General features: G+C 44.3%; 1 protein-coding gene across 1 annotated transcript; it reads right to left on the reverse strand.

Annotated features, from left to right (window-relative positions):
• Positions 1 to 5,031: 5,031 nt before the first annotated feature.
• Cldn11 (claudin 11) lies at positions 5,032 to 22,310 on the reverse strand. The gene is made up of 3 exons (XM_008830109.1): positions 21,897 to 22,310; positions 17,876 to 18,040; positions 5,032 to 6,251 (listed from the first exon to the last, which is right to left on the reverse strand). The coding sequence occupies exons 1-3, from the start codon at positions 22,120 to 22,122 to the stop codon at positions 6,019 to 6,021; spliced, it is 624 nt and encodes a 207-aa protein (XP_008828331.1). The 5' UTR covers positions 22,123 to 22,310; the 3' UTR covers positions 5,032 to 6,018.
• Between the last annotated feature and the right edge of the window lie 3,391 nt (positions 22,311 to 25,701).

Genomic DNA, 25,701 nt, shown 5'->3' on the forward strand with positions numbered 1-25,701 from the left:
ATACAACAATAAAAGTTCATAATGGTCAGGGTTTTTTCGTATACAGATTCCATTAATAATGCATCTATTACTGTTTGTCCAGGTTAGGAGTTTTGTTACTCTGAAAACATATTAGAATGTCTTCTTTCTAATTTGGAATGTATCAGATGAGACCATGCATTCGAGTTGTATTTTCCTGGGCAATGGCAAAGAACTTGGCAGTAACATAAAGCACAGAATAAAATTAACATTTATTGTTCAAAAATAAATAAATAAATCTCTCAAGAAACATCTAGACACCAGATTTATGGGATCAACAAATACAATTATAGACTCAAAAGAGGACAGGATGGCTCTAAGCACCAGCCTATTTGCCCTGGTATTTGATTTGTGAGTTTTACTGCCTGTTCTCTGAGACTAGGAGTCAAGCTGGAAAAATTGTCCTTCCTCTGGGACACTGGGGCCTTCAGACTCATCGCAGGATCCAGGGCACACACAGCTTCAAGTTGGCAATTTTTTCCTCAGTTTCCCCACGACTCCCTGCTCTCCCCACCTCCATCTTTCAGAATCAAGGTACAGTGCGCTGCCTCATGCATGATTCTCCAAGAGCTGGGTGAGGGGAGCTGGTGTTTAACAACCACCTACAATGTCCGAGCCAGCAGGAAGTCCCTGATTTACAGTGTTTGCTATAAATCCTCCAGTTCAGCTGTATGCAAGTTACCTAAGTGACATCAACTGGCTCACAAAATTCCTGGAAATCTAAATAACTTTCATGAGCCAGCTCACCTGTAAGAGTTGGCCCCACATCTCACTGGGTGCCTAATGTTTTGATGAGAAACAAAAGTACTGAGGTCAAATGAATGATTCTGCGGTTGAATTATTGGCCAGAGAAGCTCCGGAATTCCATAGAAAGGCACAGAAGGATCCCTAGTAACTTGCACAAGAGGCATCACTCACATACATGCATAAGGGTGCAGCTTACAGAGGATGGTTGCCCACAGGGTGAGGCTAGACCAGCAGCACCAGGACATTCTTAAAGTCTGTTAGTAATGCAGAATTTGGGCTGGTGAGATGGCTCAGTGGGTAAAGGTGTTTGCTGCCAAGCCTGATGACCTGAGTTCCAGCCCCAGGATCCATATGGTACAAAGAGAGAGAGAGAGAGAACTGACTTCTTCAAGTTGTCCTCTGATACACACACACACACACACACACACACACACAATCTAAAAACAAATTTCATGCTATTAAAAAAAAGAAGACATGCAGACTCTCAGTCTCCCACACCCACTGGATCAGAATCTGCATTTTAACAGGATCCCAGGGAGCTACAAATAACTCAGCATAAGAAAAAGTGAATAGAAACCGTTTTAATTACAGCAAAGCCCTGGCTGTGACAATCAGGTGCATTGCTAGTTGGAAGAGTTTCTGGATGTGGTGCTTGCTTCACACAGCCCTCTAGGAATGCCTTCACATTTCCACATTTTCCTTTTCAACAATGGGCCATCATGAAGCAGTGACAAGTCCCCTCATCTCCACTCCCTCCCCCAGACATGGCCACAAAGCCCAAGCTCTGAGATGCTGCATGAGCTAAAGAGGTATCAATTCCTCAAGAGCTGCTATTCAAGCCACGAGCAGCATGTGCCAACGTTACCCCCACAATCCTGGTCCAGTCTCCATGAAGCCGCACATCTGGCTGTCCCACACTCTTTTGTGGGGCCATCTCAAAGGCTGCACTGATGCTGCCCCTCCCCACAGCCAGTTCCACAGTGGCCGTCCTGTCCTCCCAGCATGTGATGTCATGAGCACAAATGTCCTGCCAAACATTTAAAATGCTGCAGCACACATTGTGTACATTGTATAGAGAAACACTGACACGCAAATCATTTTTCATTAAAGAAAGAAAAGAGGCAGGACAAGACACAACCAGATCTTGTTCTATTGTTAGACCAAGCCACCAATTCAGCACGAAGATGTAACTTGTGTTCTTCAAGCATACAATTTTCTCCTTTTATTTGCTAAGGTTGTCACTGGCATCTCTAGATTCAGCTCATCCCCTGAAACATTCCTTTCTCTAATTTGCTTTCTATCGAGTTCTTAGAAAGCATGAACATCTTCAATCCAAAGATCCCCTCTTCAGAAGAGGTTGAAGAAATGACAGTCTCACTCTCCAAATCACCCAGTCACCAATGACCATCCAAGAGGGCACAAGGGAGAGTACTAGCAGCACTCCAGAAAAAACGTGAGAAAGACCTGTTTCCAACTCACTGTTTCTCAAAGTGTGGTATAGAGACTATCCCATCCGAGTGACAGGCGTATACCCAAATGCAGGCGCTTGGCCCTGGACACAGATTTACTGAGCGGGTGTCTATGGAAGAAGAAAATGCCTGATCCCCTAAAGTGATAAGGTCTTCAGGGGGTGAATGAAGGCTTTAGGTTTCAATAGACTTAAATCCCTTTTGGTTCTGTACAGTGGGTACCTGACCTTCATAAGCAACATAATCTTTCCACTCTCATCTTCTCAGCCATGAAACAAGGATTGTGGGGAGGATTAAAAGTGGAAAGTTCCTGACAGGAGCAAGTCTCAAGAGCATGGGCTCCCTGTTCTCTGTTGTTTAGGCAGAAAGTATGTTGGGGCTGCCATTTTACATTTGATTGGGGGTCACTGTCTTCACTTGAATGAAGATTGGTTATAATTGTTCAATAAATTGTATTTGCCAAATAGAACTCTAATGAGAGCAGAAAAAAATAAGATCAAAATCCTTAGAATTGTGAGATAGGACCCAGTATTTTACAGCTAGGCTAATCAAGCCAATGTCTTCTAACTGTAGCTATTGAGCTCCTCCAATGTGGCTAACCCAAACTGAGATGTGCTGTTAATACAAAACAGACTAGAATCCAAAATCTTAATACAAAAAGAACAGTGAGCTGCACAGATACTGAAATGGGGATATTTTGGATAGATGATTTTCATACAAAATTCATTTCACTTGTTTACTTTTAGCACATTTTGTAATGTGGCTATTAGAAAACCAGATTATAGACATGGCTCACAGATGCCTGACAGTGTCCTACAGTGTCTCTAGCTTCCTATCATAAATTGATAACAAACCCTAACACTTTAATCATGACCTATAAAATGAGTCCTAATTCGTCAGACAACATCAGCGAGAACTTTGAAGTCTCCCCTCTCCTGCTTCAAGGAAATCTAGGTAGAGGTCACACACCGCTTCCTGAGGGTGAGCAAAATCCAGGTGAGTAAAAACAGCAAGGCCCCAAGAAAGAGAACACCGTATGTGACAATGTTTCTGATTGGTTGAAGAGACAAGAGGCCTCAGAGCTTCACTTGCCTCCCACAGGCTGTTTGCTCCATAGTTTATATAATGCCTGACAAGGCTAGTGAGGTAGAGGGCATCCTCTGATAGAGCCACATGACTTATAACCTTACAAAAACTGTATCATAACAAAGCAAATACTTTTATCAACGTGAACATGGTCTTTTCTGTATAAATAACTTAGGAGGGGCTGGAGAGATGGCTCAGCAGTTAAGAGCACTGATTGCTCTTGCAGAGGACCCAGGTTCGATTCCCAGCACCCACATAGTGGCTATGAACCCTCCTTAACTCCAGTTCCAGGGGAATCCAAAGCCCTCTTCTGACCTGTACGGCACTGGCATTGCACGGCATGGGTACACTCACATACATGCAGGCAATATACTCATACACATAAAATAAAAAAAAATAAATAAAATGTTTAAAAAATAAATAACTTAGGAAAATAGTTTGTATCAGGTTATTTGGGCATGACTTGCCCAATGGGTGTTTCCAAAGAGGGAATGCTTCCCAGCCATACGATTATACTGCACTAGCTAATAAAATTAGCACTTTAAATCTTCATACTATGTGTATGTGTGTGTGTGTTCATGTGTGTGCTAGCTCATGTGCTATAGTGCACTTGGGGGTTCAGAGGATGAGCCCCCAACCTTGTGTTTTGAGACAGGGTCTCTCCTGTCCACTCCTGCAGCTGGCCCATGAGTGTCTGGCAATTACCCTGTCTCTGCCCCCATCTCCTAGTAGGGACCCCTAGGATTACAGTGCTACTATGTATGGCTTTTATGTTTGGAGACTTGGAATTCAGGTCTTCAGGTTTGCATGGCAAGTGTTTCACCCACTGAGGCATCGCCCAACCCTAGAATTAGTGGGGTTTTTGAAAAAAAAAACTGCCAAAAATTGTAATCTGTTCTCTTAGAGTAAACCCATAACTTGAGTTTATAAATAGAAAAATAAAAATAAATTAATTGTGTCTTTGTTCAAACTTTCCAAACATCTACAAAATCTATTTGGACAAAACACATCTGGGTATTATAACTAAGGATCAAATAGAATGAGTTTATTTAATTCTCTCTTTAGATTTAAACAGTCCTTTAATCAAGTGTTCAAAGGAGATACAGGAGTAGAGTTGCATCATTGTTAGAACTTGGTTTTCCGTTGCTACTCATTTACCCATGACATAGGAGCAAGAAACTCACACTGAAGAAACCTAAGGAATGACCAGGTTATATTTTTATGATCACACATTACCGCCATGATGTAATAAATAAAATATAACTTATTGACTAGTTAGGGCAACAGAGAATGATTTGTTCTTGTATGTGCATACATGTATGTAGGTATATGTGCACATATGTGTGTAGAAGCCCAGATCAACATCAGGGGTCTTCCTCAACTGCCCTCCACTGATTTTTTTTGAAACAGGTTTTCTCACTAAACCTAGAGGTCACCAACTGTCCAAACTCCCTGGGGATCCTCCTGAACTGCCCCCCAACACACACACACACCAGCCCTGGGATTACCATCTTTTTACATGGGTGTTGGGCATCGAACTTGGGTCCTCATGTTTGAGCAGTAAGCACTTTATTGACTGAGCCATCTCCACAAGCCAAAATGATTTGTTCTTAGTTCACTGATCAGGTTCCCTATAACAAGATTAATGAAGGGTTTTTTTTATTTTTTTAATCAGACGATACTCTGAACTGAACAGAAGACTGAAGGCCAGTTTTGCAGACAGTTTGTTATTTTATTGCACAGATTTTACCTGAACACAATGCACCAATCAATCGTGTTTGGAGAGTCCAGGGTCTCAGATACTGATCCACCATCAGCATTCACACCCGTGAAGCCAAATTCAATAGTACAATTTATGTTAAACATCATTTCAAGATAGCTAACAGAATGGAAACAGAGATAGAAGGGGGGGGAACTTTTGAAAATGTGTTAATTTGAAGCACATGCAACTAAAAACTACATCATCCAAACCCGGAAATCAAAATGTGTTGTGGAATGTCAGTTAAAGTTATAATCCTCATACAATTGCCTGTTGTATAATTAAAGTCTATTCAGTTCATTTCCTTCATACTGGTGAACAGAAACTTTCAGGAAACCCATGGTTATAAAAATGATCAATCTTGAAAAATGTGTGTAACAGATAAGTGTAAAATCACAAACTAAAAACAATCCCCACCCCAACTTTTAAAAGGGAAGCTTTCCCATGAAGAGAAAGTTCCAAAGCCTCCCACCTCTTGTGCCCTGTTCTGTCATTTTCTATCTCTTATTTGTAAGTGACCTTGGAGCTGAAGAGGAAAGAGAAAACAAAGGCATGTCTTTATGAGGCCCCCATTCTCAGCTGCAACAGTTTGAAAAGTGTCTTTTATTTCTCTCTGGATCCACACCCAAGTCAGCAATGTTCCCAAGACATTTAAAATTTAAGAGAGAAACAAAATATTTTTTTAATAAACAATGAAATGCCCAAGAAAAGAGCTAACAGCGGGCAACACCGTGAGATAACTGTGTGGGCATTATCTGAACTAGAGATTTCTTTTAAGGTAACCAAAAGTGGTGGGGTGGAAGGGTGTTAAGACTGTAAAATGCCAGGCAGGGTGCTTTCTAGACCTTTGGCTTTAGTGCCTGACAGAGAAGTGGCGAGCAAACCCAGGGCCCCAGGCCCAGCACCTACAGCACCTCGGTGGGCAGCCTAGCAGCCCTCTTATACGTGGGCACTCTTGGCATGCGTTGGTGAGCTGGAGCCGGAAGAGTAGTAGAAACGGTTTTCACCAAATGACTGGGCATCTCCGGCGCAGCAGGCGATGACACAGCCACCCACAAGGCACAGCACAGCACCGATCCAGCCTGCATACAGCGAGTAGCCAAAGCTCACGATGGTGGTCTCACGGTGGGCGCACACAGGGAACCAGATGGTGGCCACAATGGCACAGAGAGCTGGAGAGACAGGGAGAGACCATGACTGGGCACACTCAACAAACACCCAGTGCACTGGGCAGGCAAGTTCACTCCACAGACCCCTACCAAAGAACTCCCCAAACCCAGTAAACAAAAGCGCTGCTCCCTCAGCAATCCCAGCATCTATAGAATACACTGGTTTATAATAGAGGTGTCAAATTGCTGGTTCTTACAAGTAGCAGAGACAAATGCCCCTGTAAAAACTAAATATAAATTCATTTAAATTCAAAACAGAAGTATTTGTTTTTATTTACATGCCATGCCTTTATATATCTAGTTACTCCTGCTTGTTTGTTTGTTTGTTTGCTGGGTTTGGGCTTGGGGTTTTTTATTTTTCAGGACAAGGTCTCATAGAGCCCAGGATGGCTTGAACTCACTCTGTAGCCATGATATGTAACCAAGGATAACCTTGAACTTCTGATCCTCCTGCCTCACCTCCTGAGTTCTGGGACTACAAGTGTGAGCCTGGGTTATGCCAGTGTTGGGGTTGGAACCCAGGTTTTGCTAAGCAAGCTCTCTACTAACTGAGCCACAGCCCCAACTCACTATAGTCATAATTCTATATTACCCTTACTTAATCATATTATAATTATGTCTGTTTTCTATTCCATGGTCTGCGTTCTGTGAAGGCAGGAGTCATGTCTTATTTATGTCTATAAACTCAGTGTTTAGCTCAGCACCAGGTACAGAGAATGTGCTCAGTGGATGCCGGCTAAGTGATGACTTGGCTACTCACTGACTGCAAACAAGATGGTGCCCACCTCAGTTTTCCACCTTGTTTTCTCAAATTAGTCAATTTCTCTTACTGAGATGAACATTGCTAGGCATCGGTGGTGTATCAGCCAAGGGCTTGTGTGATGCATTCATTCCTGACTACGAACCCCAACAGTTTGTGAAGTAAAAGAATTCACTCAAGGATTTTATCCAGATATTATTTGTCATGATGAGTCACCACAGCGGAGCTTTATTTACAGTTTTTCACCAATCATTCTAACCTTCTTTATTGGGTTTAGATTTTATAGATTAAAACAAAGAAATGGCTTCTGCATCATTTGGTCTTTCTTCCTATGCCAGAAGTTGACAATAATCAATTATGACTTTTAAATGTTTATTATATTTTTATTTATTTATTGTATGTGAGTGTGTGCATGGAGGTGGTGCACATGCCACAGTGCATAGGAAGAAGTCAGAGGACAACTTTCAGGAGTTAGTTCTATCCTTCTACCATGTGGGTTCTAGGGATGGAACTCAAGTCATCAGGTTTGATGGCAAATGCCTTTACCTGCTGGGCCACTTCTCTGGCCCAGACTTCTTTTTTTAATATTTTATTTATTATTCTTGTTTTATGTGTATGTTTGCTTAGATGTATGTAAGTGCACCATATGCATGCAGTGCCCACAGAGGCCTGAAGAGGATATTGGATCCCCTGGAACTGGAGTTATGGATGGTTGTTAGCCACCATGTAGGTGCTGGGACTCGAACCCAGGTCCTCTGGAAGAACAGCAAGTGTTCTGTTGTGCCATCTCTCCAGTCCCTGGCCCAGACTTCTTAAAAGAAAATTTAGACCTCTAAACCAGCTCTACCAAATAGGGTAACCACAAGATACATAGGACCATTGAACATCTTCCATGAGGCTCCTGAAATTAAAGATCTGATTTTTCAGTTTTAATGTTTTTAACTTAAATGGTCACACTGTATCTAATGACCAGTTTACTGGACAGCACAACTCAAAACAAAACAACCCCATGGCTTCCTTCAGTATCCTCTGATCTCTCTCAAGCACAGGACAGAAATTTTAATGAAAACTTTAACTTGAGACAATGCATTAGCTTCATTGTCAGACATGAAGCTAACCAGAACAATGAGATTTCCAGCTGTTAGCCAAAAAATTCAGCAAATTCAATACGGCCTTGCATTGCCAGCCTGGCCTCTGCCACCAGGGGCACACTTGTGGCTTTCAACTCAGCAAGCTGTTTTTTCTGATTTTACACATAGTTTCCTATCTTACCCTTTCTGCCCACAGAGAAGAAATATACTTCTTCTTTAACATCAGCCCTCAAACGTAATAGCCCTGTACATCAACTATAAACTAAAGAAAAGATTTAAGTCTTATTCATTGAGTCTTTAAAGACTTTAATCTCATGGTATTTGTGTAACTGACAACAGTTTCTTATTAACAAGGGACTAAGCACACCCCATAAGCAAGGTATAGATACACAGTAAAGAGATGTGATTCCTAGCCTTAAAAAGCACAAACACAAAATAAAAATCAACAAATGTTTTAAATGTGTTAAAAAATAATAATAACAAAATAAATCTTTAAAAATGTCTAAAAAAAATTAAAAAAAAAAAAAGTACTGGCCCCAATCAGAAGTCAGAGGCAGGAGATTGAGACTGGGAGGCTGTGAAATGACCAAACTGATCTTCTTTTTGCTTATTTTGTTTTGAGACAGGGCCTCAAATTTGGTATGAAGATGCCTCCGCCTCCTGAGTGCTGGGATAACAGCATGCTCTACCGTACCTGGTTTATGTGGTGTTCAGGACTGAACCCATGGTTTCATGTATGCTAGGCAAGTACTCTACCAACTAAGCTCCATGGCCAGCCCTGTCCATTGGCTGTCTCACGATCTAAATTAACTCTTTTAACTGTAAACAACCCAAACAATCAAGGAATTTGTATAGTGTATCTAAGAAGTTAAAATCATATATATCAATGGCATCCCTGTTCTTAAAGAACAGGCCTTATCATGCCTGTTTCCATATATGAACTGTGAGAAGAGGATTTTTTCCTTCTATGAAGAATGTTCAAGACCACTAGTTTGTTTGTTTGGGGGTTTTTGTGGGGTATTTTTTGTTTTTTGTCTTGTTGAGACAGGGTCTCCTTGTAGCCCAAGCAGTTCTAGAACTTGCTATGTAGACCAGGCTGGCCTCGAGCTCACAAAGATCTGCCTGCCTCTGCCTCCCAAGTGCTGGGATTAAAGGCATGCCACCGTGCCTGGCAAGACCACTGTTTTTCTGTGTTCCTCATTTCCAGCCCAGGCCTTTGAAAACATTAAATACAAGGGAAAGTCTTTTCTACTCTTCCTCTGGCCATGGACTAAATCAGATACTCTTGGAGACTTTCTTGGCTGCTGGAGTCATACAATGAGGTACAGAGGGAACCTTTTCCTCTACAAAGACAGGGGACAGAAATCCACTTCTAGAGTGTTTGCACCAGAGAGAACGCCATGTTTTCCCCCAGGGCAAGGTGCAATTCAGCAAACCCCCTTAGTCCCCCGGGTAGGCATTCACTCTGCTGTAGGTAAAACAAGAAATGAGCAAGAACTTCCCAATGCCAAGGCCCAGTGAGAGGAAAAGGCAGGAAGTGAAATGGTGTAGGAAAAAACGGTCTCATTCCTGCGTAGCTGATTTGGTCCAATCCAGCCAATCTATCCCACAAGCAAGTAACTGGTTTCAAAGCAGCTCATATTTCAAATTAAGCATTAGGCTTTTTGGCTGCTTTGTAGTTACACATAAAACACACATACACACACACACATGCACACACACAACTATTCCTCACCTCTGTGAAACCTAAGAACGATCAAATTTGGTCTCAATTTTATATGATAAGCCTGAAAATTGTCTCTAGTTCACTTAGTTCTTCCTTATTTCCTAAACGTAATAAAATGAGGTTATCTTCAGATAGGAAAAGAATCAGGCTCTGTCTTCCAAGGGTAGTTGTTCAGTTGACTTTGTCTGTGTTAGGGACTCTGTTAGATTCTATTTTATGTAGCTCACTAGAAAAAGGGGGTGGGGAAAGTTATATTTGTATAATGACCTCATAGGGCTGAATGAGTAAATGGGTAGACAGGTAAGAGACAGATAGGATGGATGGATGGATGGATGGATGGATGGATGGATGGATGGGTGGATGGATGGATGGGTGGGTGCATGGATAGATGGATGCATGCATGCAAGGACAGATGGACAGATAGACAGATGACTAAAAGGGAGTCTCCTTTTAGTTCCACTCTCCCCTGCCTGTACACCAAAGCTAACTTCTCAAATCACAAAACTTTAATGTGACTTTAACACACTTCAAGTCAGGAGCTCATGGTTTACCAGATTAAAAACTCCCCTCTTTTGAGCCAGGTGTGGTGGCCCACACCTTTAGTCCCAGCACCCAGGAAGCAGAGGCAGGCAGATCTCTGTGAGTTCAAGGCCAGCCTGGTCTACATAGCGAGCTGGGTTACAGGGAAACCCTGTCTCAAAAAAGACGGAAAAAAAAAACACCTTCCCTCTTTCTACTCCATGCAAAGCCAGGCAAATGGGCAGCAGCCAGCGCCTTCTTTCCTAGTAGGTAAACGAACTCCGGGTAGAATTCCTGTGGCTCACAAGGATGAACCACATCAAAACCACCGAGAAATGACAGGCCACACACAGCATGAAAGGAAATGAGAGGCCCACTGCAATGACCACCAGCTGAACCCAAGTTGAAAATTGTTTAGAAACTAAAAAAGGGAGAATTTACTCAATTTCAGCAGTGGTTTTCAGGGAGAAAAGGATATGTTTTGACCAGTAAAGCTAAAAATGCAAGTCAAATCACCACCTTACTGAAAAATGTGAACTGGTGATAAAACTGCACTAACTTTTAGCCTTCTTGAAACATAGGGAGCTTGCTAGATTTATTTCTATTTGTAGTCCTCCTCCAAAAAGAAAAAGAAAGAAAGAAAAGAGTTTGGAATGGTCCTGTTATCTGGGGGGGGGCGGAGATAAAAAAGGGTTTTCCTGAAAAGTCACAGTTTTAAAAAATAAGTTTTAAAAAAAGATTGAAGAAGAACAAAAACTTTTCTTCCTTTTTCATCTTATGTCAGACCGTATTTTTAAATCAAGTCTCTAAAAATAAGACAGGAATCTTAGCACTTTGGCTTTTTACTCTTTCTTTTCTTTTGCCTTCAGAAGATGCAAAAGATGCATCATTAACTACAGAAGAATGAGGGAGAATCTATTTGTTTTGGAGGAAAAAAAGTAAAAACTAAAGACAGAGGAAGTGCTAGAAAGAAAGGAGAAAGCTTCACACTGTAGACACATCCAGCTGGACTTGGTCTGCTAACAAGCAGAATCTCACTCCATTTAAAGATTAAACATATTTGCCTGTGTTGTAGACAAGTTTGAAATAACGCAATGTGATATGTTCTTTAGATGGCAGGATACACCCTTGTTAAAGGTTAAAGATATGGAGGCTGGAGAGAAGGCTCAGCAGTTAAGAGCACTGGCTGCTCTTGCAATGGACCGGGGCTCGATTCCCAGCAACCACATGGTGACTGACAAACACCTGTAACTCCAGTTCCAGGGGATCTGATGTCCTCTTCTGACCTGTGTAGGCATTATACAACACAGGTGCACTTATGTACATGCAGGCAATACACTTATACACATAAAATAATAATAGCAAATAAAATATTTTTTAAAAAAAAACAGAGCCAGGTATGGTGGCGCATGACTTTAATCTCAGTGCACTCAGGAGGCAGAGGCAGGTGGACCTCTGTGAGTTCAGGGCCAGCCTGGTCTAGACAGTGAGTTCCAGGTCAGCTGGGGCTACAGGGAGACCCTGTCTCAAAAAAAAGAAAAAAAAAAAAAAAAGACCGAAAAAAAGATCAAGGAATTGACTTAACCAAGCAGAAATTAGTTAAGAAGTTATCTTTGGAGCAATGAAAGTGAAGGGTATCTTTTCATCTAGAGCTTAAATGTCACATGGTAATATTCATAAGTTAAATATGATACACACAACCTCTTAACTATGTACAATTACTAAGTATCAACTATTTTTATTAGCAAAAGAAAAATAAATATATGTGGGCTGAGGAGATGGCTCAATGTGTGAGAACACTTGCAAGCATAAAGACCTGAGTTCAAACCCCCAACACCCCTGTAAAAAGCTGGGCAGGGCCACTTACATCTGTAACTTCAGCCCTTGGGGGAGGGGGAGCAGAGACAGGAGGATCTGTGGGGCTTGCTGACTGCCAGCCTAGCTCCAGGTAGAGTGATAGACCCTGTCTCAAGGGAATAGGTAGGAAAATGATAGAGCAGGACACCTGATGTCCTCCTGTGGCACACACACACACACACACACACGCACACACACACACACATATACACACAAAAGAAGAAAAATTGGGGCTGAAGAGATGGCTCAGCAGTTAAGAACACTGACTGTTCTTACAGAAGACCCAGGATCGAATCCCAGCACCCACATGGCAGCTAACAACTGTGTGTAACTCCAGTTCCAGGGGATCCGACAGCCTCTTCCGTCCTCAGGCATTGCACAACACAGGTGCACTTACCTACATGCAGGCAGTACATGCATACACATAAAATAAAAATAATAAATTCTTTTTAAAAAAGAAAAATAAATATGATGACATTAAATAAGATTGACACAGATGTATGTGGCTTTGTGATAACAACTGAGGGAAAAACAGAAAGAAAAAGACAAAAAAAGCAGAGAAGAATCCCCAGGCACCGACGTCGTTCCCTTCACGTGATGAACACTTGTGTTTTCAGGCTTTGTGGCTTCCAATACTATGTGCCAAAGGGGCTTTTTAAAGCATCATTAAAACTTCTTGTTATTCTAAGTATATTGTTCATACTGGTTAAAAAAGAAAAGAAAGAAGACAAGAAAACTTTCCCTGCTATACTGAGATTTGTACCAAAAACAGCCGAGACCTGAGGGGTGGAGAAATTGAAAGCTGGAGCCGAGAAGCTGAATTGAACTTTACTGACATGGAGTTTGAGCATAGGAGAATTGCTATTCATTCCCTTAAACTTTTTCTTTGGGGGAGGTCTTTTTTGAGAGGTCTCCGTGTAGCTCCAGAACTCACTATGTAGACCAGGCTGGCCTTGAACTCACAGAGATCCGCCTGCCTCTGCTTCCTGAGTGCTGGGATTGAAGGCATGTGCCACCACGTCAGGCTTCCCCTAAACTTTTTATTGTTAATCCTCCATTTAACATTTTACAATTTACTGAACACTGTCTTTGACTATCTAGACTATCACAACATATAACCTAAGTAGTCATTAATGTTAGCGTTTTACAAATTAGTTAAAGCATCTGGTATAGTTGGCACACACCTGTGATACCAGCATTTGGGAGGCTGAGGCAGGAGGATACTGAATTTGAGGCCAAGCCTGAGCCTGGTCTACATACGGGGATAGAGTACGGGTAGTAAGGGAACAACTGACAAGATTTTTTTTTTAAGATTTGTTTACTTTTACGCATATGAGTGTTTACCTGAATGTAGGGAAGTGCACAAACATGTCTGCCTGGTGCATGAGGAGGCCAGAAGAGGGCTCAGATTTCCTGGACTGGAACGGCAGGCAGTTGTGAGCCACCATGTGGGTGATGGGGACTGAACTCAGGTCCTCCGCAAGAGCAGTAGTGCTCTTAACTGCTATACCATCTCTCCAGTCCCAAGATCTCTTAATGAGCTGTGAGTGGGACTCACATTTATTTTTGTTTTCTTCCTAGTTGAAACTAGAAAAGTTGGAGTTTTCTTTTCCTATTTGTCATTTTCTAAAGCATTGACATGAGAAACAGACAGACATGCTCCACTCTCTCAAGTGACTTTTAGGAAAATCTTATGTTTACAATTATCATTAAATCAATGGATATTGAGTCCCTGATTTTTCCTGGCCTGCTTTCAACATTCTTCCCTTCGTTTTTATCCCATGCATCATTATCTACTATTTTCATAGCATTTTAAAGCAAGTTTTATGGCTATTTGTTAAAATTATTTTTATTTGAAGAGGGTGGTGTGCTAGGGATCAAACCTAGTCTTCAGTTGCTCTGCCGCTACAGCACATACTCAGACACTTGTTAATTTTTTTTCCAAAATATAAAATCACAGAATTCAGAAACAGGAAGGATTCATACAGCAGTTAGCACCTCCACTTATTGATGTCACCATAAGCCACTGTCACAGTGAGACACCGCATCCTGTCACTACCCAGATGAAATTTATTTAGATTCAGATCCTTTTTTAAAACATTTTTGTGTATATGGTTTGTTTGTTTTGTTTGTTTGTTTGTTTGTTTGTTTGTGACAGGATCTCCCTGTAGCCCCAACTGGTCTGGGACTCACTTTGTAGACCAGGCTGGCCTCAATCTCACAGAGATCTGCCTGCCTCTGTTTTCCTAGTGCTGGGACTAGAAGCATACACCACCACATCCAGCTCTAGATTTGGGTCTTATGCATAAAAAGCAAATGAGTTTGGAGAAAGCGTTCTCTGTTTTCCCAGCCCCCCGGATTAAGGGCAACATTCTTTCCACATCAAGCTCAATTTGTCTCACACTTGTGCACACCCTTTATTTTAGCATAATTCACTATTAACCCGAAAGCTCCCAGTTGAAACAACTTTTTCTACTACAAATAAAGTTCCCAGGGCCAGATGTTTAAAAAGAAAGGAGAAAAAAGGAGTTCACTTAGAAAGCAAAGTACAATTCCTTTCCTTCCCACTCTCCATTCCATTCCTAAGAAACAACCAAATAAAGTAGCTTCTAGCACACAGCCAGGGGAGAATTAGACTGACCAGGGGTTCTTTCATGGTTAGGAGAAGCAAAACTCTCCAAACTGGGAAACCCCACATTGTGGTTTCTATCGAAGGAACAAAGGAAAGGTTCTGTTAGGTGGTGTTTCCAGAAGTATGCTATTATGTACACCCCTCACCAGTTCTCTATGTAGACATGATCCTTGCAGAACTTAAACGTGATTGGAAGAACAGACAGCTACCTTAGGGTTAGCTCTCTGTTTCATCTAACCAACAGCAACGATGACCTGCTATATGCCAGGTGCCAGGCAAAGTCCTATCCACACTTCATTTCTCTGTTCTTACTAATCTAGAAAGAAATCATTATTATTCAGACACACAGCTAGAGAGCAGTAGGGTCCCCACTCAGAGTATTTTGGGTCTGATTCCACCTGACAAGATAAAATAAGTCAGGATCCAGGGCCTTCTGGTTGTCAGGGGCTCTAGAAAATCTACAAACAGATGAGACGCTCCTCAAATCTTATCCCCACCACCACCACCACCCTCCACCCACCTCCCAGCTCTGAGACACTGACTCCTCCTTGGGTAATGACTCCAGATTAAGAAGTTGCACAGCCAAGCTCCTATTCTTCCCCCACAACAGGAACCAACTCTTCACATTGAACTGTCAAGAAGATGGAGGTAGGACTTGATTTCAAGTATTCAGAAAAACAGTAACAGATTTTCAGGGCCAAGAAGAACTGACTTCAATTGTGTTCACAGTTTCCACGTCAGCACTAGCCTTGACAATGCCCATTCCCAGGCCCCGAAGCTCCAGTGCCACCCTGTCCCCTTTGCTTAGCAGCCACACCTCAGCTGGAGCACCATCAGTGACCCACAGGACCCAGCCTGGGCCCAGCACCAGCTTCTCCTAGGAGTGACAGAAACCAACGGGAGAGCTGCACAAAGGGAGCCTTCATACTCTGGCTTCTCCCACCCACCCCCAAGGGTGGCAAACAAGGCTCTTGGACTTGGGGGGTGGGTAGAGACCTAGAGGACATCAGCAGGGGCCACCCTTAACACAATGTACTTTACATTTCCAGAGCCAGCTCCGTCTAGTCAAAACAACAGGCAACCCATGGGCAAGCCAGTGACCGGCTGAGAACTAAATCCCACCACAGCAATCAGAAGAGGTGAGCACTATCAGAAATTCAGGGCTGGAAGAGGCTCCAAGTCCCCTCGTCCCACTCAACTGATGAGCTGCTGCCAAGGTACAGCTTCCTTAGGGATCAGGTCACCAAGCACCCCATTTATCCCAGAGACCAATGAAGACAAACAGGGACTGAAGGATGCACACTCTTCCTCAGCCCCACATCACTTTCCTCACGTATCAAACTGTCTCCCTGTACCAAGCCACCTTGAAAAGATAAAAGAAAAACCAGGCCAGCAAGATGGTTCAGTAGGTACAGGTGCCTGCCTGGCAACCCGAGTTCAAGCTCCAGTCCTACACAGTGAAAGGAGAGAATCGACTCCTGCAAGCTACCCTCAGAGCTTCATGTACATGTACACACACACACACACACACACACACACACACAGACACACACCACACACACACACACACCACACACACACCACACATACACACACACCACACACACACACCACACATACACACACACACAAAAATGTAAAAAATAAATTAAGATAAAGAAAAACCAGTTCATCTAGGATATTTCAAACTGTACACTGTTTCCCTGTTACCCTCTTCCCCACCCCAAAAAACAAAAGAACACACAGTCGTTTTCAGAACTTTTTAAAAAAATGTTGCTGAACCTGATGGCACGTGCCTTTAATCCCAGCATTCTGGAGGCAGAAGCAGGCAGATCTCTGTGAGATCGAGGCCAGACTGGTGTACACATCAAGTTCCAACCCAGCTGGGACTACAGGGAGACTCTGGCTCAAACAAGAAAAAAGAAGGAAAAGAAAAGAATATCTATATATACTTTGCATTTAGCCCCCCACTCTCCACAAGTTTGTGTTCCTTTTAATGTGTTCTACCAGTTGTTCACTCTGGAACTTTCATGTGAAAGGTCTGAATTTTCTTTTCTTTTTCTCTTTTACTTTTTTTTTCTTTTGAGACAGGGTCTTATGTATCCCATCTAGCCTCATTAGCCAAGAGGATGACCTTGAACTTCTGATCTTCCTACCTTTACCTTGCAAATGGGATTACACATGTGGTCCACCATCATACGGGGTTATTTCTGCAGTACTGAAGACAGGACCCTCCACAGACGTTTAATTCAAGCCCCACTGTGCAGATGTAATCAGCAAAACTGAATAAGCATGTGTCATTTCTTAAGCCTGGACTGTCCCTCCCTCCAATCCATGAACTCGTTCCTGCTCTCCAACTCTCCCATCAGTGGCCTCCCCTGCTCTGGGACACTCCTTAGTATGAGTTAGGTGCTTTCCTACCTGTGCACTGCATACAAACCTTCTTAAGATGACTACATACCATATCTTGGAGCGTTTATGAACATTCAGTGCAGAATGTCTTTCCTCCATCAGCCTCCCACTGCCTACCATAGTGCCTGACACACACGGCAAACACTAAGCAAAATACTGACCCATCACCTACTGGTCTACCACCCTCCACACCTCCTTTGTTCTCCTCCGTCTCTGTTCTTTGTATGGTACTGAGTCTCTCATCCTTGGTTGTATGGTACTGAGTCTCTCATCCCAATCAAATTGGGAGCCACCACTGATCTGCTATAATGCCTGGATACAAACTATTCTAGAAGGGAGTCTACTATGAAGTTTGTATAGAGAACCATCACTTGACCCTCTGTCTTCTGGTCCCCCTTAGGTTTTCTTTTTCTTTATTTTTTTTATCCTATCTTCAGGTTCAGTGTGTCTCACAGACATGACTTTACCCCCGGTTTAAACTCCCTCTGGAATGTTATATAAAGGGATACAGATTAGAAGGTCTGGGCCCAGGGGATTCTCTTGACTTATTTTCACACTGCTCTTTGTAGCAACTTCAAGATCTGAGAGTCATCCATTCACTCAAGTTGGGGTACCACATAGGAAGCTTACCCAGCAGAATAAGTAGCACCCCAGCCAGCTGGGCCCGCCGGTACTTGGCCACACCAGGCTCGTGGCCCATTCGGATGCAGGGGAGAACTGTCAACAACAGCAAGATTGCTGGCAGACCCAGAACTGAGGCAGCAATCATGAGGGCTCGGCAAGCCTGCACATAGCCTGGGAAAAAGAGAGCAGAGAGGGTGGATTAGACCAGGGATCGTCTTATTCCTGAGTCCCACATTCCAGGAATTCAGCACTACCTTCCTCTTTCTTGCACACCCCAAGACTTAAAATGTAATAAGTGTTGCCCAAGATCACTACACAACTTCAACTCTTAAAGGAACTCAGTGACAAGGGTAGAGAGAATGCTAGAAAAATAAAAAGTGGATCTCAGGTTCAGACCATTTGGTCACACTGCCCAGATGGAGAGGCCAAGCATTTACTCACATTATAACACCTGGTTAAAGATTCACATAGAAGGCCAGGTGTGGTGGTACACGCCTCTAATCCCAGCATTTGGGAGGCAGAGGCAAGTGGATCTCTGTGAGTTCAAAGCCAGCCTGGTCTACATAGGGAGTTCCAGGACAGCTGGACTATAGGGAGACCCTGTCTCCACATAGAAACTCAAACGTTCAAAGAAGTCTTCTGTGGTAGTTGGTTATTGGTTCCAGTCAACTGTGGCACACTCTGCCTGTGGAATCATAGCAAGTCAATTACCTAGTCTGTCCTACTTTCTTCATCTGTAGAGTAACAATATTAATGGTACCTCCATCTCTCTAATAGAATTCTACTGAAGATTAAAGTCACTAACAGAATGCTCAGAACGGTTTCTATGGCAAGTATTCGAAACTCAGCAGCAAATATTCTCAGTGATAGAGCTCCATATTAATGCAGTGATTTCTTTTCATGATGTAATCTTGCCATGTAATCCAGGCAGTTCTCAATCTCATGATCCTCCTGCCTCAGCCTCCCAGTGCTGGGTTTATAGGCGTGAGCCACCACACCCAGCTTAGTACAGTCCTATATTCAGTGTACTAAGTGATTTTTGTCCCCAGTTCAAATTAGGCATAAATACCACGTGGCCTCGGATTAGAATGAGCTAAGACTAAGGCTTCCTCTCTCTTCCTTTGCCCTAGAGGCTGCTGTCCTCCTGAATCCTACCCCCCATAGATGGTCAAGCTCTATCTCCTGTCTCGTTCGGGTGCTAAGGCTTTTCCAAATGTCTGTCATTGCTTAAAAGGTGTATCTCCAGCCCTGGGGATTCCTAGAGGGGAGACACCTGTCTTGGTCTCTGTGTACCCATAAAAGATGTAAACAACTATCAATGAAGGAAAAGGTAAGTTGAGTAAGAACAGAGCAAAGCTATTTGCTCCGTACTCTCTGTAGACTGCCAAGTGACAACTTTATGAAGACACAGGTTATTATATGCACAGCTTTATATAGAATAAAGCTGACAGGTACTGGGAGAATTTCGCAGATATAAATTTGCTATTTCCACTGGGCGTGGTGGCGCACACCTTTAATCCCAGCACTCAGGAGGCAGAGGCAGGCGAATCTCTGTTAGTTCAAGGCCAGCCTGGTCTACATAGTGAGTTCCAGGACAGCAGGGGCTACAGAGAGACCCTGCCTCAAAAAGACCAAAAATAAATACATAAATAAAATAAAATAAAATAAAATAAAATAAATTTGCTATTTCAGTTTTACTTTTTTTTCTTCATTGAAACACATTTTTCAAAAGTGTTGGATTTTTGATTCACCGTGCTTGTTTTGTTTTGGTTGCTCAGGCAGATTTAGAGCTAGTGGCCTGAGTGAGGCTGAGTTAATGGTAGTGCCAAGAAAGTAACTCCAACTCTGCCTCCCACAGACTAGAACCCTCATGTCAGACCTGGCCAACCTCCTTGTGAACCAAGAGATAGCTTCAACACTGCCCTCTTAGCAACTTTGTCACAGTGTAGACACCTCAGGGGCTCTCATCCAAACACTGCCCAGCTCACCTTCAGAATCAAGCATAACCTTGAAGACCCCAGGAACCCCAGAAGTCTGAGGTCTAACCCCTCCCCTGCAACTGGAAGAAGAGCCAGGCCCCACACAAAGGTAGCAGTCATCTCAAAGGGAGGCTCTAAAATTAATGGCACAGGGCTGTTCACATGCTACAGCGTCAAGGCCATGTCTGGAAATCAGAAGATGTTGACAGAGGATTATCCCTACCCCTATGCAGTAAGTAAGGTAAAGGAAGCTCAGAACAATTAAGCTGTCCCCAGAATATAGCCTGTGTGTTCTGAAGCAAATCATTTGGCACTGAATGGCTCAATAATTTAATTTCAAGGGAAGAAAGCAGAGAATGACTTTATGTGTCCCTCAGATGGCTCTGTATTCATGCCCAGCTGTCAATAGACAATTCCAGCTGCCTTTTCTAAAACATCTCCTACTTCAAAGAAGGGATGCATTTCTTGGCTCATTGGCACCCAAGCAATCCTGGAAGATAGGTGGTTGGTTTGATTTTCATCAAGATTGGCAACTTGTCCCAGATAGCCCAGATTGTGAGCCCTTAGTCCTGAAGCCTGACTCAAGCTGGGTCCAGACCTGGGTTCTCTGAATTCTGTCCATCTAAATATCCAAATGGAGAAGAGGGAAATGAAAGGCAGGTCTGACACAAGTTGGGCCTTCCTATGATGTGGTAAGGGAGGTAGAGAGCTGACCCTAGAATGAACAAAGCCCTGGCTGGGTTCCATTCCCAACACCACATCATGTGATAAAGATAAGCCAGCACTCCATCAGCCTGGATGTGGGCAGGTTATTCCAAATTCCAGGCCTTGGAAAAGGGGAGGGGGCACTTGAGTCTCTTAAAAGGGGTACAGAGTCTCTGGAGAGCCAAAGACTCTCCCAGGAGAAGACACAAATTCAACTACTCTCTGGCAACTTCAGAGCTGATTTCTCTCCATCTTATGAAGGCCAGGCTATGCCCTTAAATGCCCAAAATCAACCAAGGCCCGAGAGCTAGGCAACCTCACTTGACTGACACAAAGCCACTGGCATGACCGATTCCCAGCAGAAGACCAGAGATGGTGCCTGCAACCTCCCAAGTCATCCAACTGGCTTCACATTTAAAACGGAATTGAAACTGTTTTCCGGAACTCTTCTAGGACCCAAGGGAAGATGACGGCCTGCTCCACTCCCCCACCCCCACTTCTGAGGGGTGGAAGTTTGCCAATCTTCCGTCCCCTCTGCTTTGGGGACACAGCTTCCGCCAGGGGAGTGACCCTCAGCAGCGATCTGTGTCTCTGCTGGCTTTAGTGGAGTTTGCTCTCCGAGGGCAATGATTCTTCCCAACCCTCTGCCACCATGACGCCAAGCATGTGCCCTGGCAGCAGGGGAGGGGTGCCGCTGCAGCCGGCTGTTGGGAGATCCCACTGTGAGAAACAGGGATGGAGACAGGACTGGTAAGACAGGCCCAGGGGCCGGAGAGAACGAATGGGATTTGCTAAACAGCAGTCCGGGCCGACCTTGGACGTGGACCTAAACTCACCAAGATGCTTCCAGCTCCCATAGGACTTAGAAATTTAAAAGTCTCTAAATTGTTCTGCTTTGTTCTTTCCTCCGCAATTCTGCTGACCGGCTCTAACCGGAAGTCCGAGATGGGGAGTGGGGAGGCCAGGGAAGGCAGAGCCACTAAGTATTTTTGATCAGTTGACCATGGGAACCTGGGATGGGGAAGCACGGGAATTAACACCAGCTGGATTCCTACTATGCATCTATGATTCATTAAATTCTCAAAGCCGCAGGCCGGCATTACCAATATCCCAGTTATCTTTCGTATCCCAAATTCTAGATAAGGAAACGGAGGCCTACAGGTGGTTGTTTAGAGCTAACTCTTCTCACAGTGGGATTAGGGATGCCCAAAACGTACCCAGAAGTCTCTGAGCCCCAAAACGTTTCTGAGAACCCTGTCTAAAGTGCACCCCACACACACCCATCTCGGGCCCAACTGGCCTCTGAGGTTAGAGGCAGCCGTTTGCAAGTGCAGGGTCCTTACCTGGGAGTATGAGGATGTCCACCAGCGGCTTGCAGTGATACAGACCCGTGGCCATGACGCAGTCAGCCCACAGGCCCTTGGAGCCCAGTTCGTCCATCTTGCGGCAGGTGGGGATGGTGTAGCCACAGGTCACCACCCAGTCATTGGTGGACGTGGTGACAATGATGCCGATCCAGCCCACGAAGCTCGTGACAAAGCCCACCACCTGCAGGCACGTGGCCACCATGGTGGCCGTCCCGACGTCCACTCGGCTGGTCCTTCACCCACTGTGCGCCCGGCGCTGGGCTGGACAGCGCCTGCCCTGGCTCTCCCTCTGTGCCCTAGAGAGCCGCTGGCTCGAGGACACTCGTGCCGTGGACCGCGAGGGGCGGCGAGGGCAGCTGCGACGGCGCGGACAGGTGCGCACGGCGGGGACAGCGGCGCAGCTGGGCAGCGCGCCCCCCGCCCCCTCTTTAAACTCAGTGGCCGGGACCAGCAAGCGCCAATCGGCGGCAGCCCCTGCTGGAGCCAGCCAATCGCAGCCCGGGCTCCGGAGCTGGGTGTGGAAGGGGGCAGGGGACAGAGAGGGGGGCAGCAGGCCGCCCCGCTGGGCGGGATGACACGCCGCTGGAAAGTGAATTAACTCCATCCCTATCTGAGAAGGGGGCTCGCATCAAGAGAGCGTTCTGTTTGCAGAGCATCACTTCTCCTCTTGGGGTCTCTCTCTTATCTGTCTCTGGACCTTGGTCTTGTTTTGTCCCTCCTCATCTTCAGCCCACTCCCCTCACACTCCTTCTTCCCAGCTGGGAGCATTCCCAGGACACCTGGCACAGTTCTCCCATGGCCCTAAGGAACAGAGGAGAAACATTCAGCACTCCATAGTTACAGAGAGGGAGGGAGGGAGGGAGGGAAAGAGAGAGGGGGGGGAGAGAGAGAGAGAGAGAGAGAGACAGAGAGACAGAGAGACAGTGAGAGAGAGAGAGAGAGAGAGAGGAGGGAGGGGGAGAGAAAGAGGGACAGAGAGAGAGAGACAGAGACAGACAGAGACAGAGAGAGAGAGAGAGGAGGGAGGGGGAGAGAAAGAGGGACAGAGAGAGAGAGACAGAGACAGACAGAGACAGAGAGAGAGAGAGAGGAGGGAGGGGGAGAGAAAGAGGGACAGAGAGAGAGACAGAGACAGAGAGACAGAGGGAGAGAGAGAGAGAGAGAGAGAGAGAGAGAGAGACTGGGGAGATTGCTCTGTAGTGAGGGCACTTACTGCTCAAGCATGAGGACCTGAATTTGAATCTTCACAGCACCCATTTGGGCCTCACACACTTGTGACCTCAGTTCTGTGGTGGATAGGTGGAGAACAAAGACAGAAGGATCTCTAGGGCTTACTGGCTGCCAGCCTAGCCCAGATTCCTTGAGAGACTGTCTTAAGAGAGTAAGGCGGATAGAGATGGAGCAGAACATCTGACATCCTACATCCTCCTTTGGCCTCTGACTGCACCCCTGTGCACACATACACACACCATCCCACAAAAAGAAACAGATAATATAATAAAGATGCTTTTCCATGGTCAAAAACAAGCAGGGCTACTCATGAAGCTGTATTATTAATACATATTATACACATGCATCTGAATTCTCCAGGCTTTGTGGTAGGAACAAATGTCAATTGCACATCAAAAAAACAGCCTAATAAATGTTAAGCACTTCAAATTGCCACAACTAGGAAAGATAAGACTCCATGAGCCCACTCACCTCCCTCCCTGACCACACCCTGGAACCCGGTGGGATGATCAATTTGTAGATGTACCTAAAACACTCAATGTTCAGATTCTGATACATTGAAGCTAGGCTTACCGCCCAGCTCACCGTAAATAAGTTATCATCTATTCTGCTCTGAGAAAACCGATACCCAGTGTGTGGGGAAGGTGAGCTAGCAACAACAATGACCTGAGTCAGCCCCCTTCCCTCTACACATTTAGATAAGCACCATATCTGGGGGAGGCAGGTATGGGGATGAACCCAGGGACTTGCACTATAGACAAGTGCCCATCTACTGAGCTACAGCCTCAGGCTCGCACAGCTATAAGTCTTGAAAATATTCAGCTTATCTTACTATGTCTCTTGATCTAAATCATCTGGGCTGGATCCCCCTGGCCAATTATTTCATTTACAGGAGTGAAGATTTCAACAAGCACAAAAACTTGCTGCTCAGCACCCTGAAGACTTAGTTACAAATCACAAGTCCTCAGTATAGAGCTTTCCACAGCCATCCCCAGGCCAGGGTCACTGCACATCACCAAGTCTTCTAGAAAAGACTGGACTTGAGAAGACACGGTGAGTTGTCTCTTAGCCTGTATGACTCCTGGCTCTTTAGAATGAGAATGCCAAGTGCTCATTAGGACTATTGTAGGATTAAGTGGCAAAACTCATGCAATGTACTTAGTTAGCACAGAGCCTGGCACTGTTGGTAATGTCCGTTTCCATTCATATTACACAAACCACGGTGCAGAGTTCAAACCTTGGCTCCACTACTCATGGCTGAGGGGTCAAAATACTTCATTTTCTTTTTCTTTTTCTGTGCATGCATGTAAGTGCACCACATGTGTACAATGCCCACAGAGGTCGGAAGAGAGCATCAGATCCCCTGGAACTGGAGTTACAAATGGTTTCTTGCCACGATGTGGGTGCTAGGAACCAAACCAGGGTCTTCTGCAAGAGCAGCCAGTGCTCTTAACTGCTGAGCCATCTCTCCAGCCCTGAATTTCTTTTCTTTTTTTATTAATTTTTATGTGTATGAATGTTATGCCTGCACGTATGTAAGTGCACCTGTGTTGTGCAGCGCTCATGGAGGACAGAAGTGGGCTTCAGATCCCCTGGAACTGGAGTTACAGATGGTTTTTAGCCACCATGTGGGTGCTAGGATTTGAACCTGGGTCTTCTGCAAGGGTAGTCAGTGCTCTTAACCACTGAGCCATCTCACCAACTCCTTTTCTTTTGTAAAAAGTATATATTGTAATTTATTGTATCTGTGTGTCCCTGTGGATGTATGTCAGTGGATGTGTGTGTGTGCCATGGCATGCACATGGCAGTCAGAGAATTTTGGAGAAGTTCTCTCCTTCCATCATATGGGTCCCAGGAATTGAACTCAGGTGTTTAGTCTTGATGGCAAGTGCTGAGCCATCTCAGCAAGCCTACTTAATGTTTCTTTCTTTAGATTCATTTTTATATGTATGAATATTTTGCCTGCATATATATGTACCATGTACATGCCTGGTACCCACAGAGGGCATCAGATCTCCTGGAACTAGAGTTACAGATGGTTGTGAGCTGCCATGCAGGTGCTAGGAACCAAACCCAGATCCTCTGCAAGAGTAGCGAGTGCCACTAACTGCTGAGCCACCTCTCCCTTTCCTTTCTGTTTCTTTACCTCCTCTCATTTATGAAATGGGAGTGAAAACAGTACCTACCACATAGTTCTCTTGCTGATCATGTGAGTTACTACTGAACATACAGAGCTGAAAGTAATGCCTGGGACAAGCAAATGCTCAGTAGCCTGGCTACTATATTATAACACGGTGCTCAGAATTCATGCTTTTGCATCTTTCTTATGTCTGTGTAAAATGAAGATTTGTGGAAACTATTTTATAGGAACATATCCCCTTTTGGGGTGAACCATTAAATAGACTTTGTATTGCATCCCAAGGTTTATTAGTCTGGACGTTGCCAGATATTTCTTTTCCTTTTTTTTTTTTTTTTTTTTTTTTTTTTAAAAAAAAAAAAAAAAAAAAAAAAAAGAGGACGATAAATCTTTCACTGTGATATATCAAAATAA

Source organism: Nannospalax galili, unplaced genomic scaffold, assembly GCF_000622305.1.
Source record: "Nannospalax galili isolate Female #2095 unplaced genomic scaffold, S.galili_v1.0 scaffold33, whole genome shotgun sequence".
Classification (NCBI taxonomy): domain Eukaryota; kingdom Metazoa; phylum Chordata; class Mammalia; order Rodentia; family Spalacidae; genus Nannospalax; species Nannospalax galili.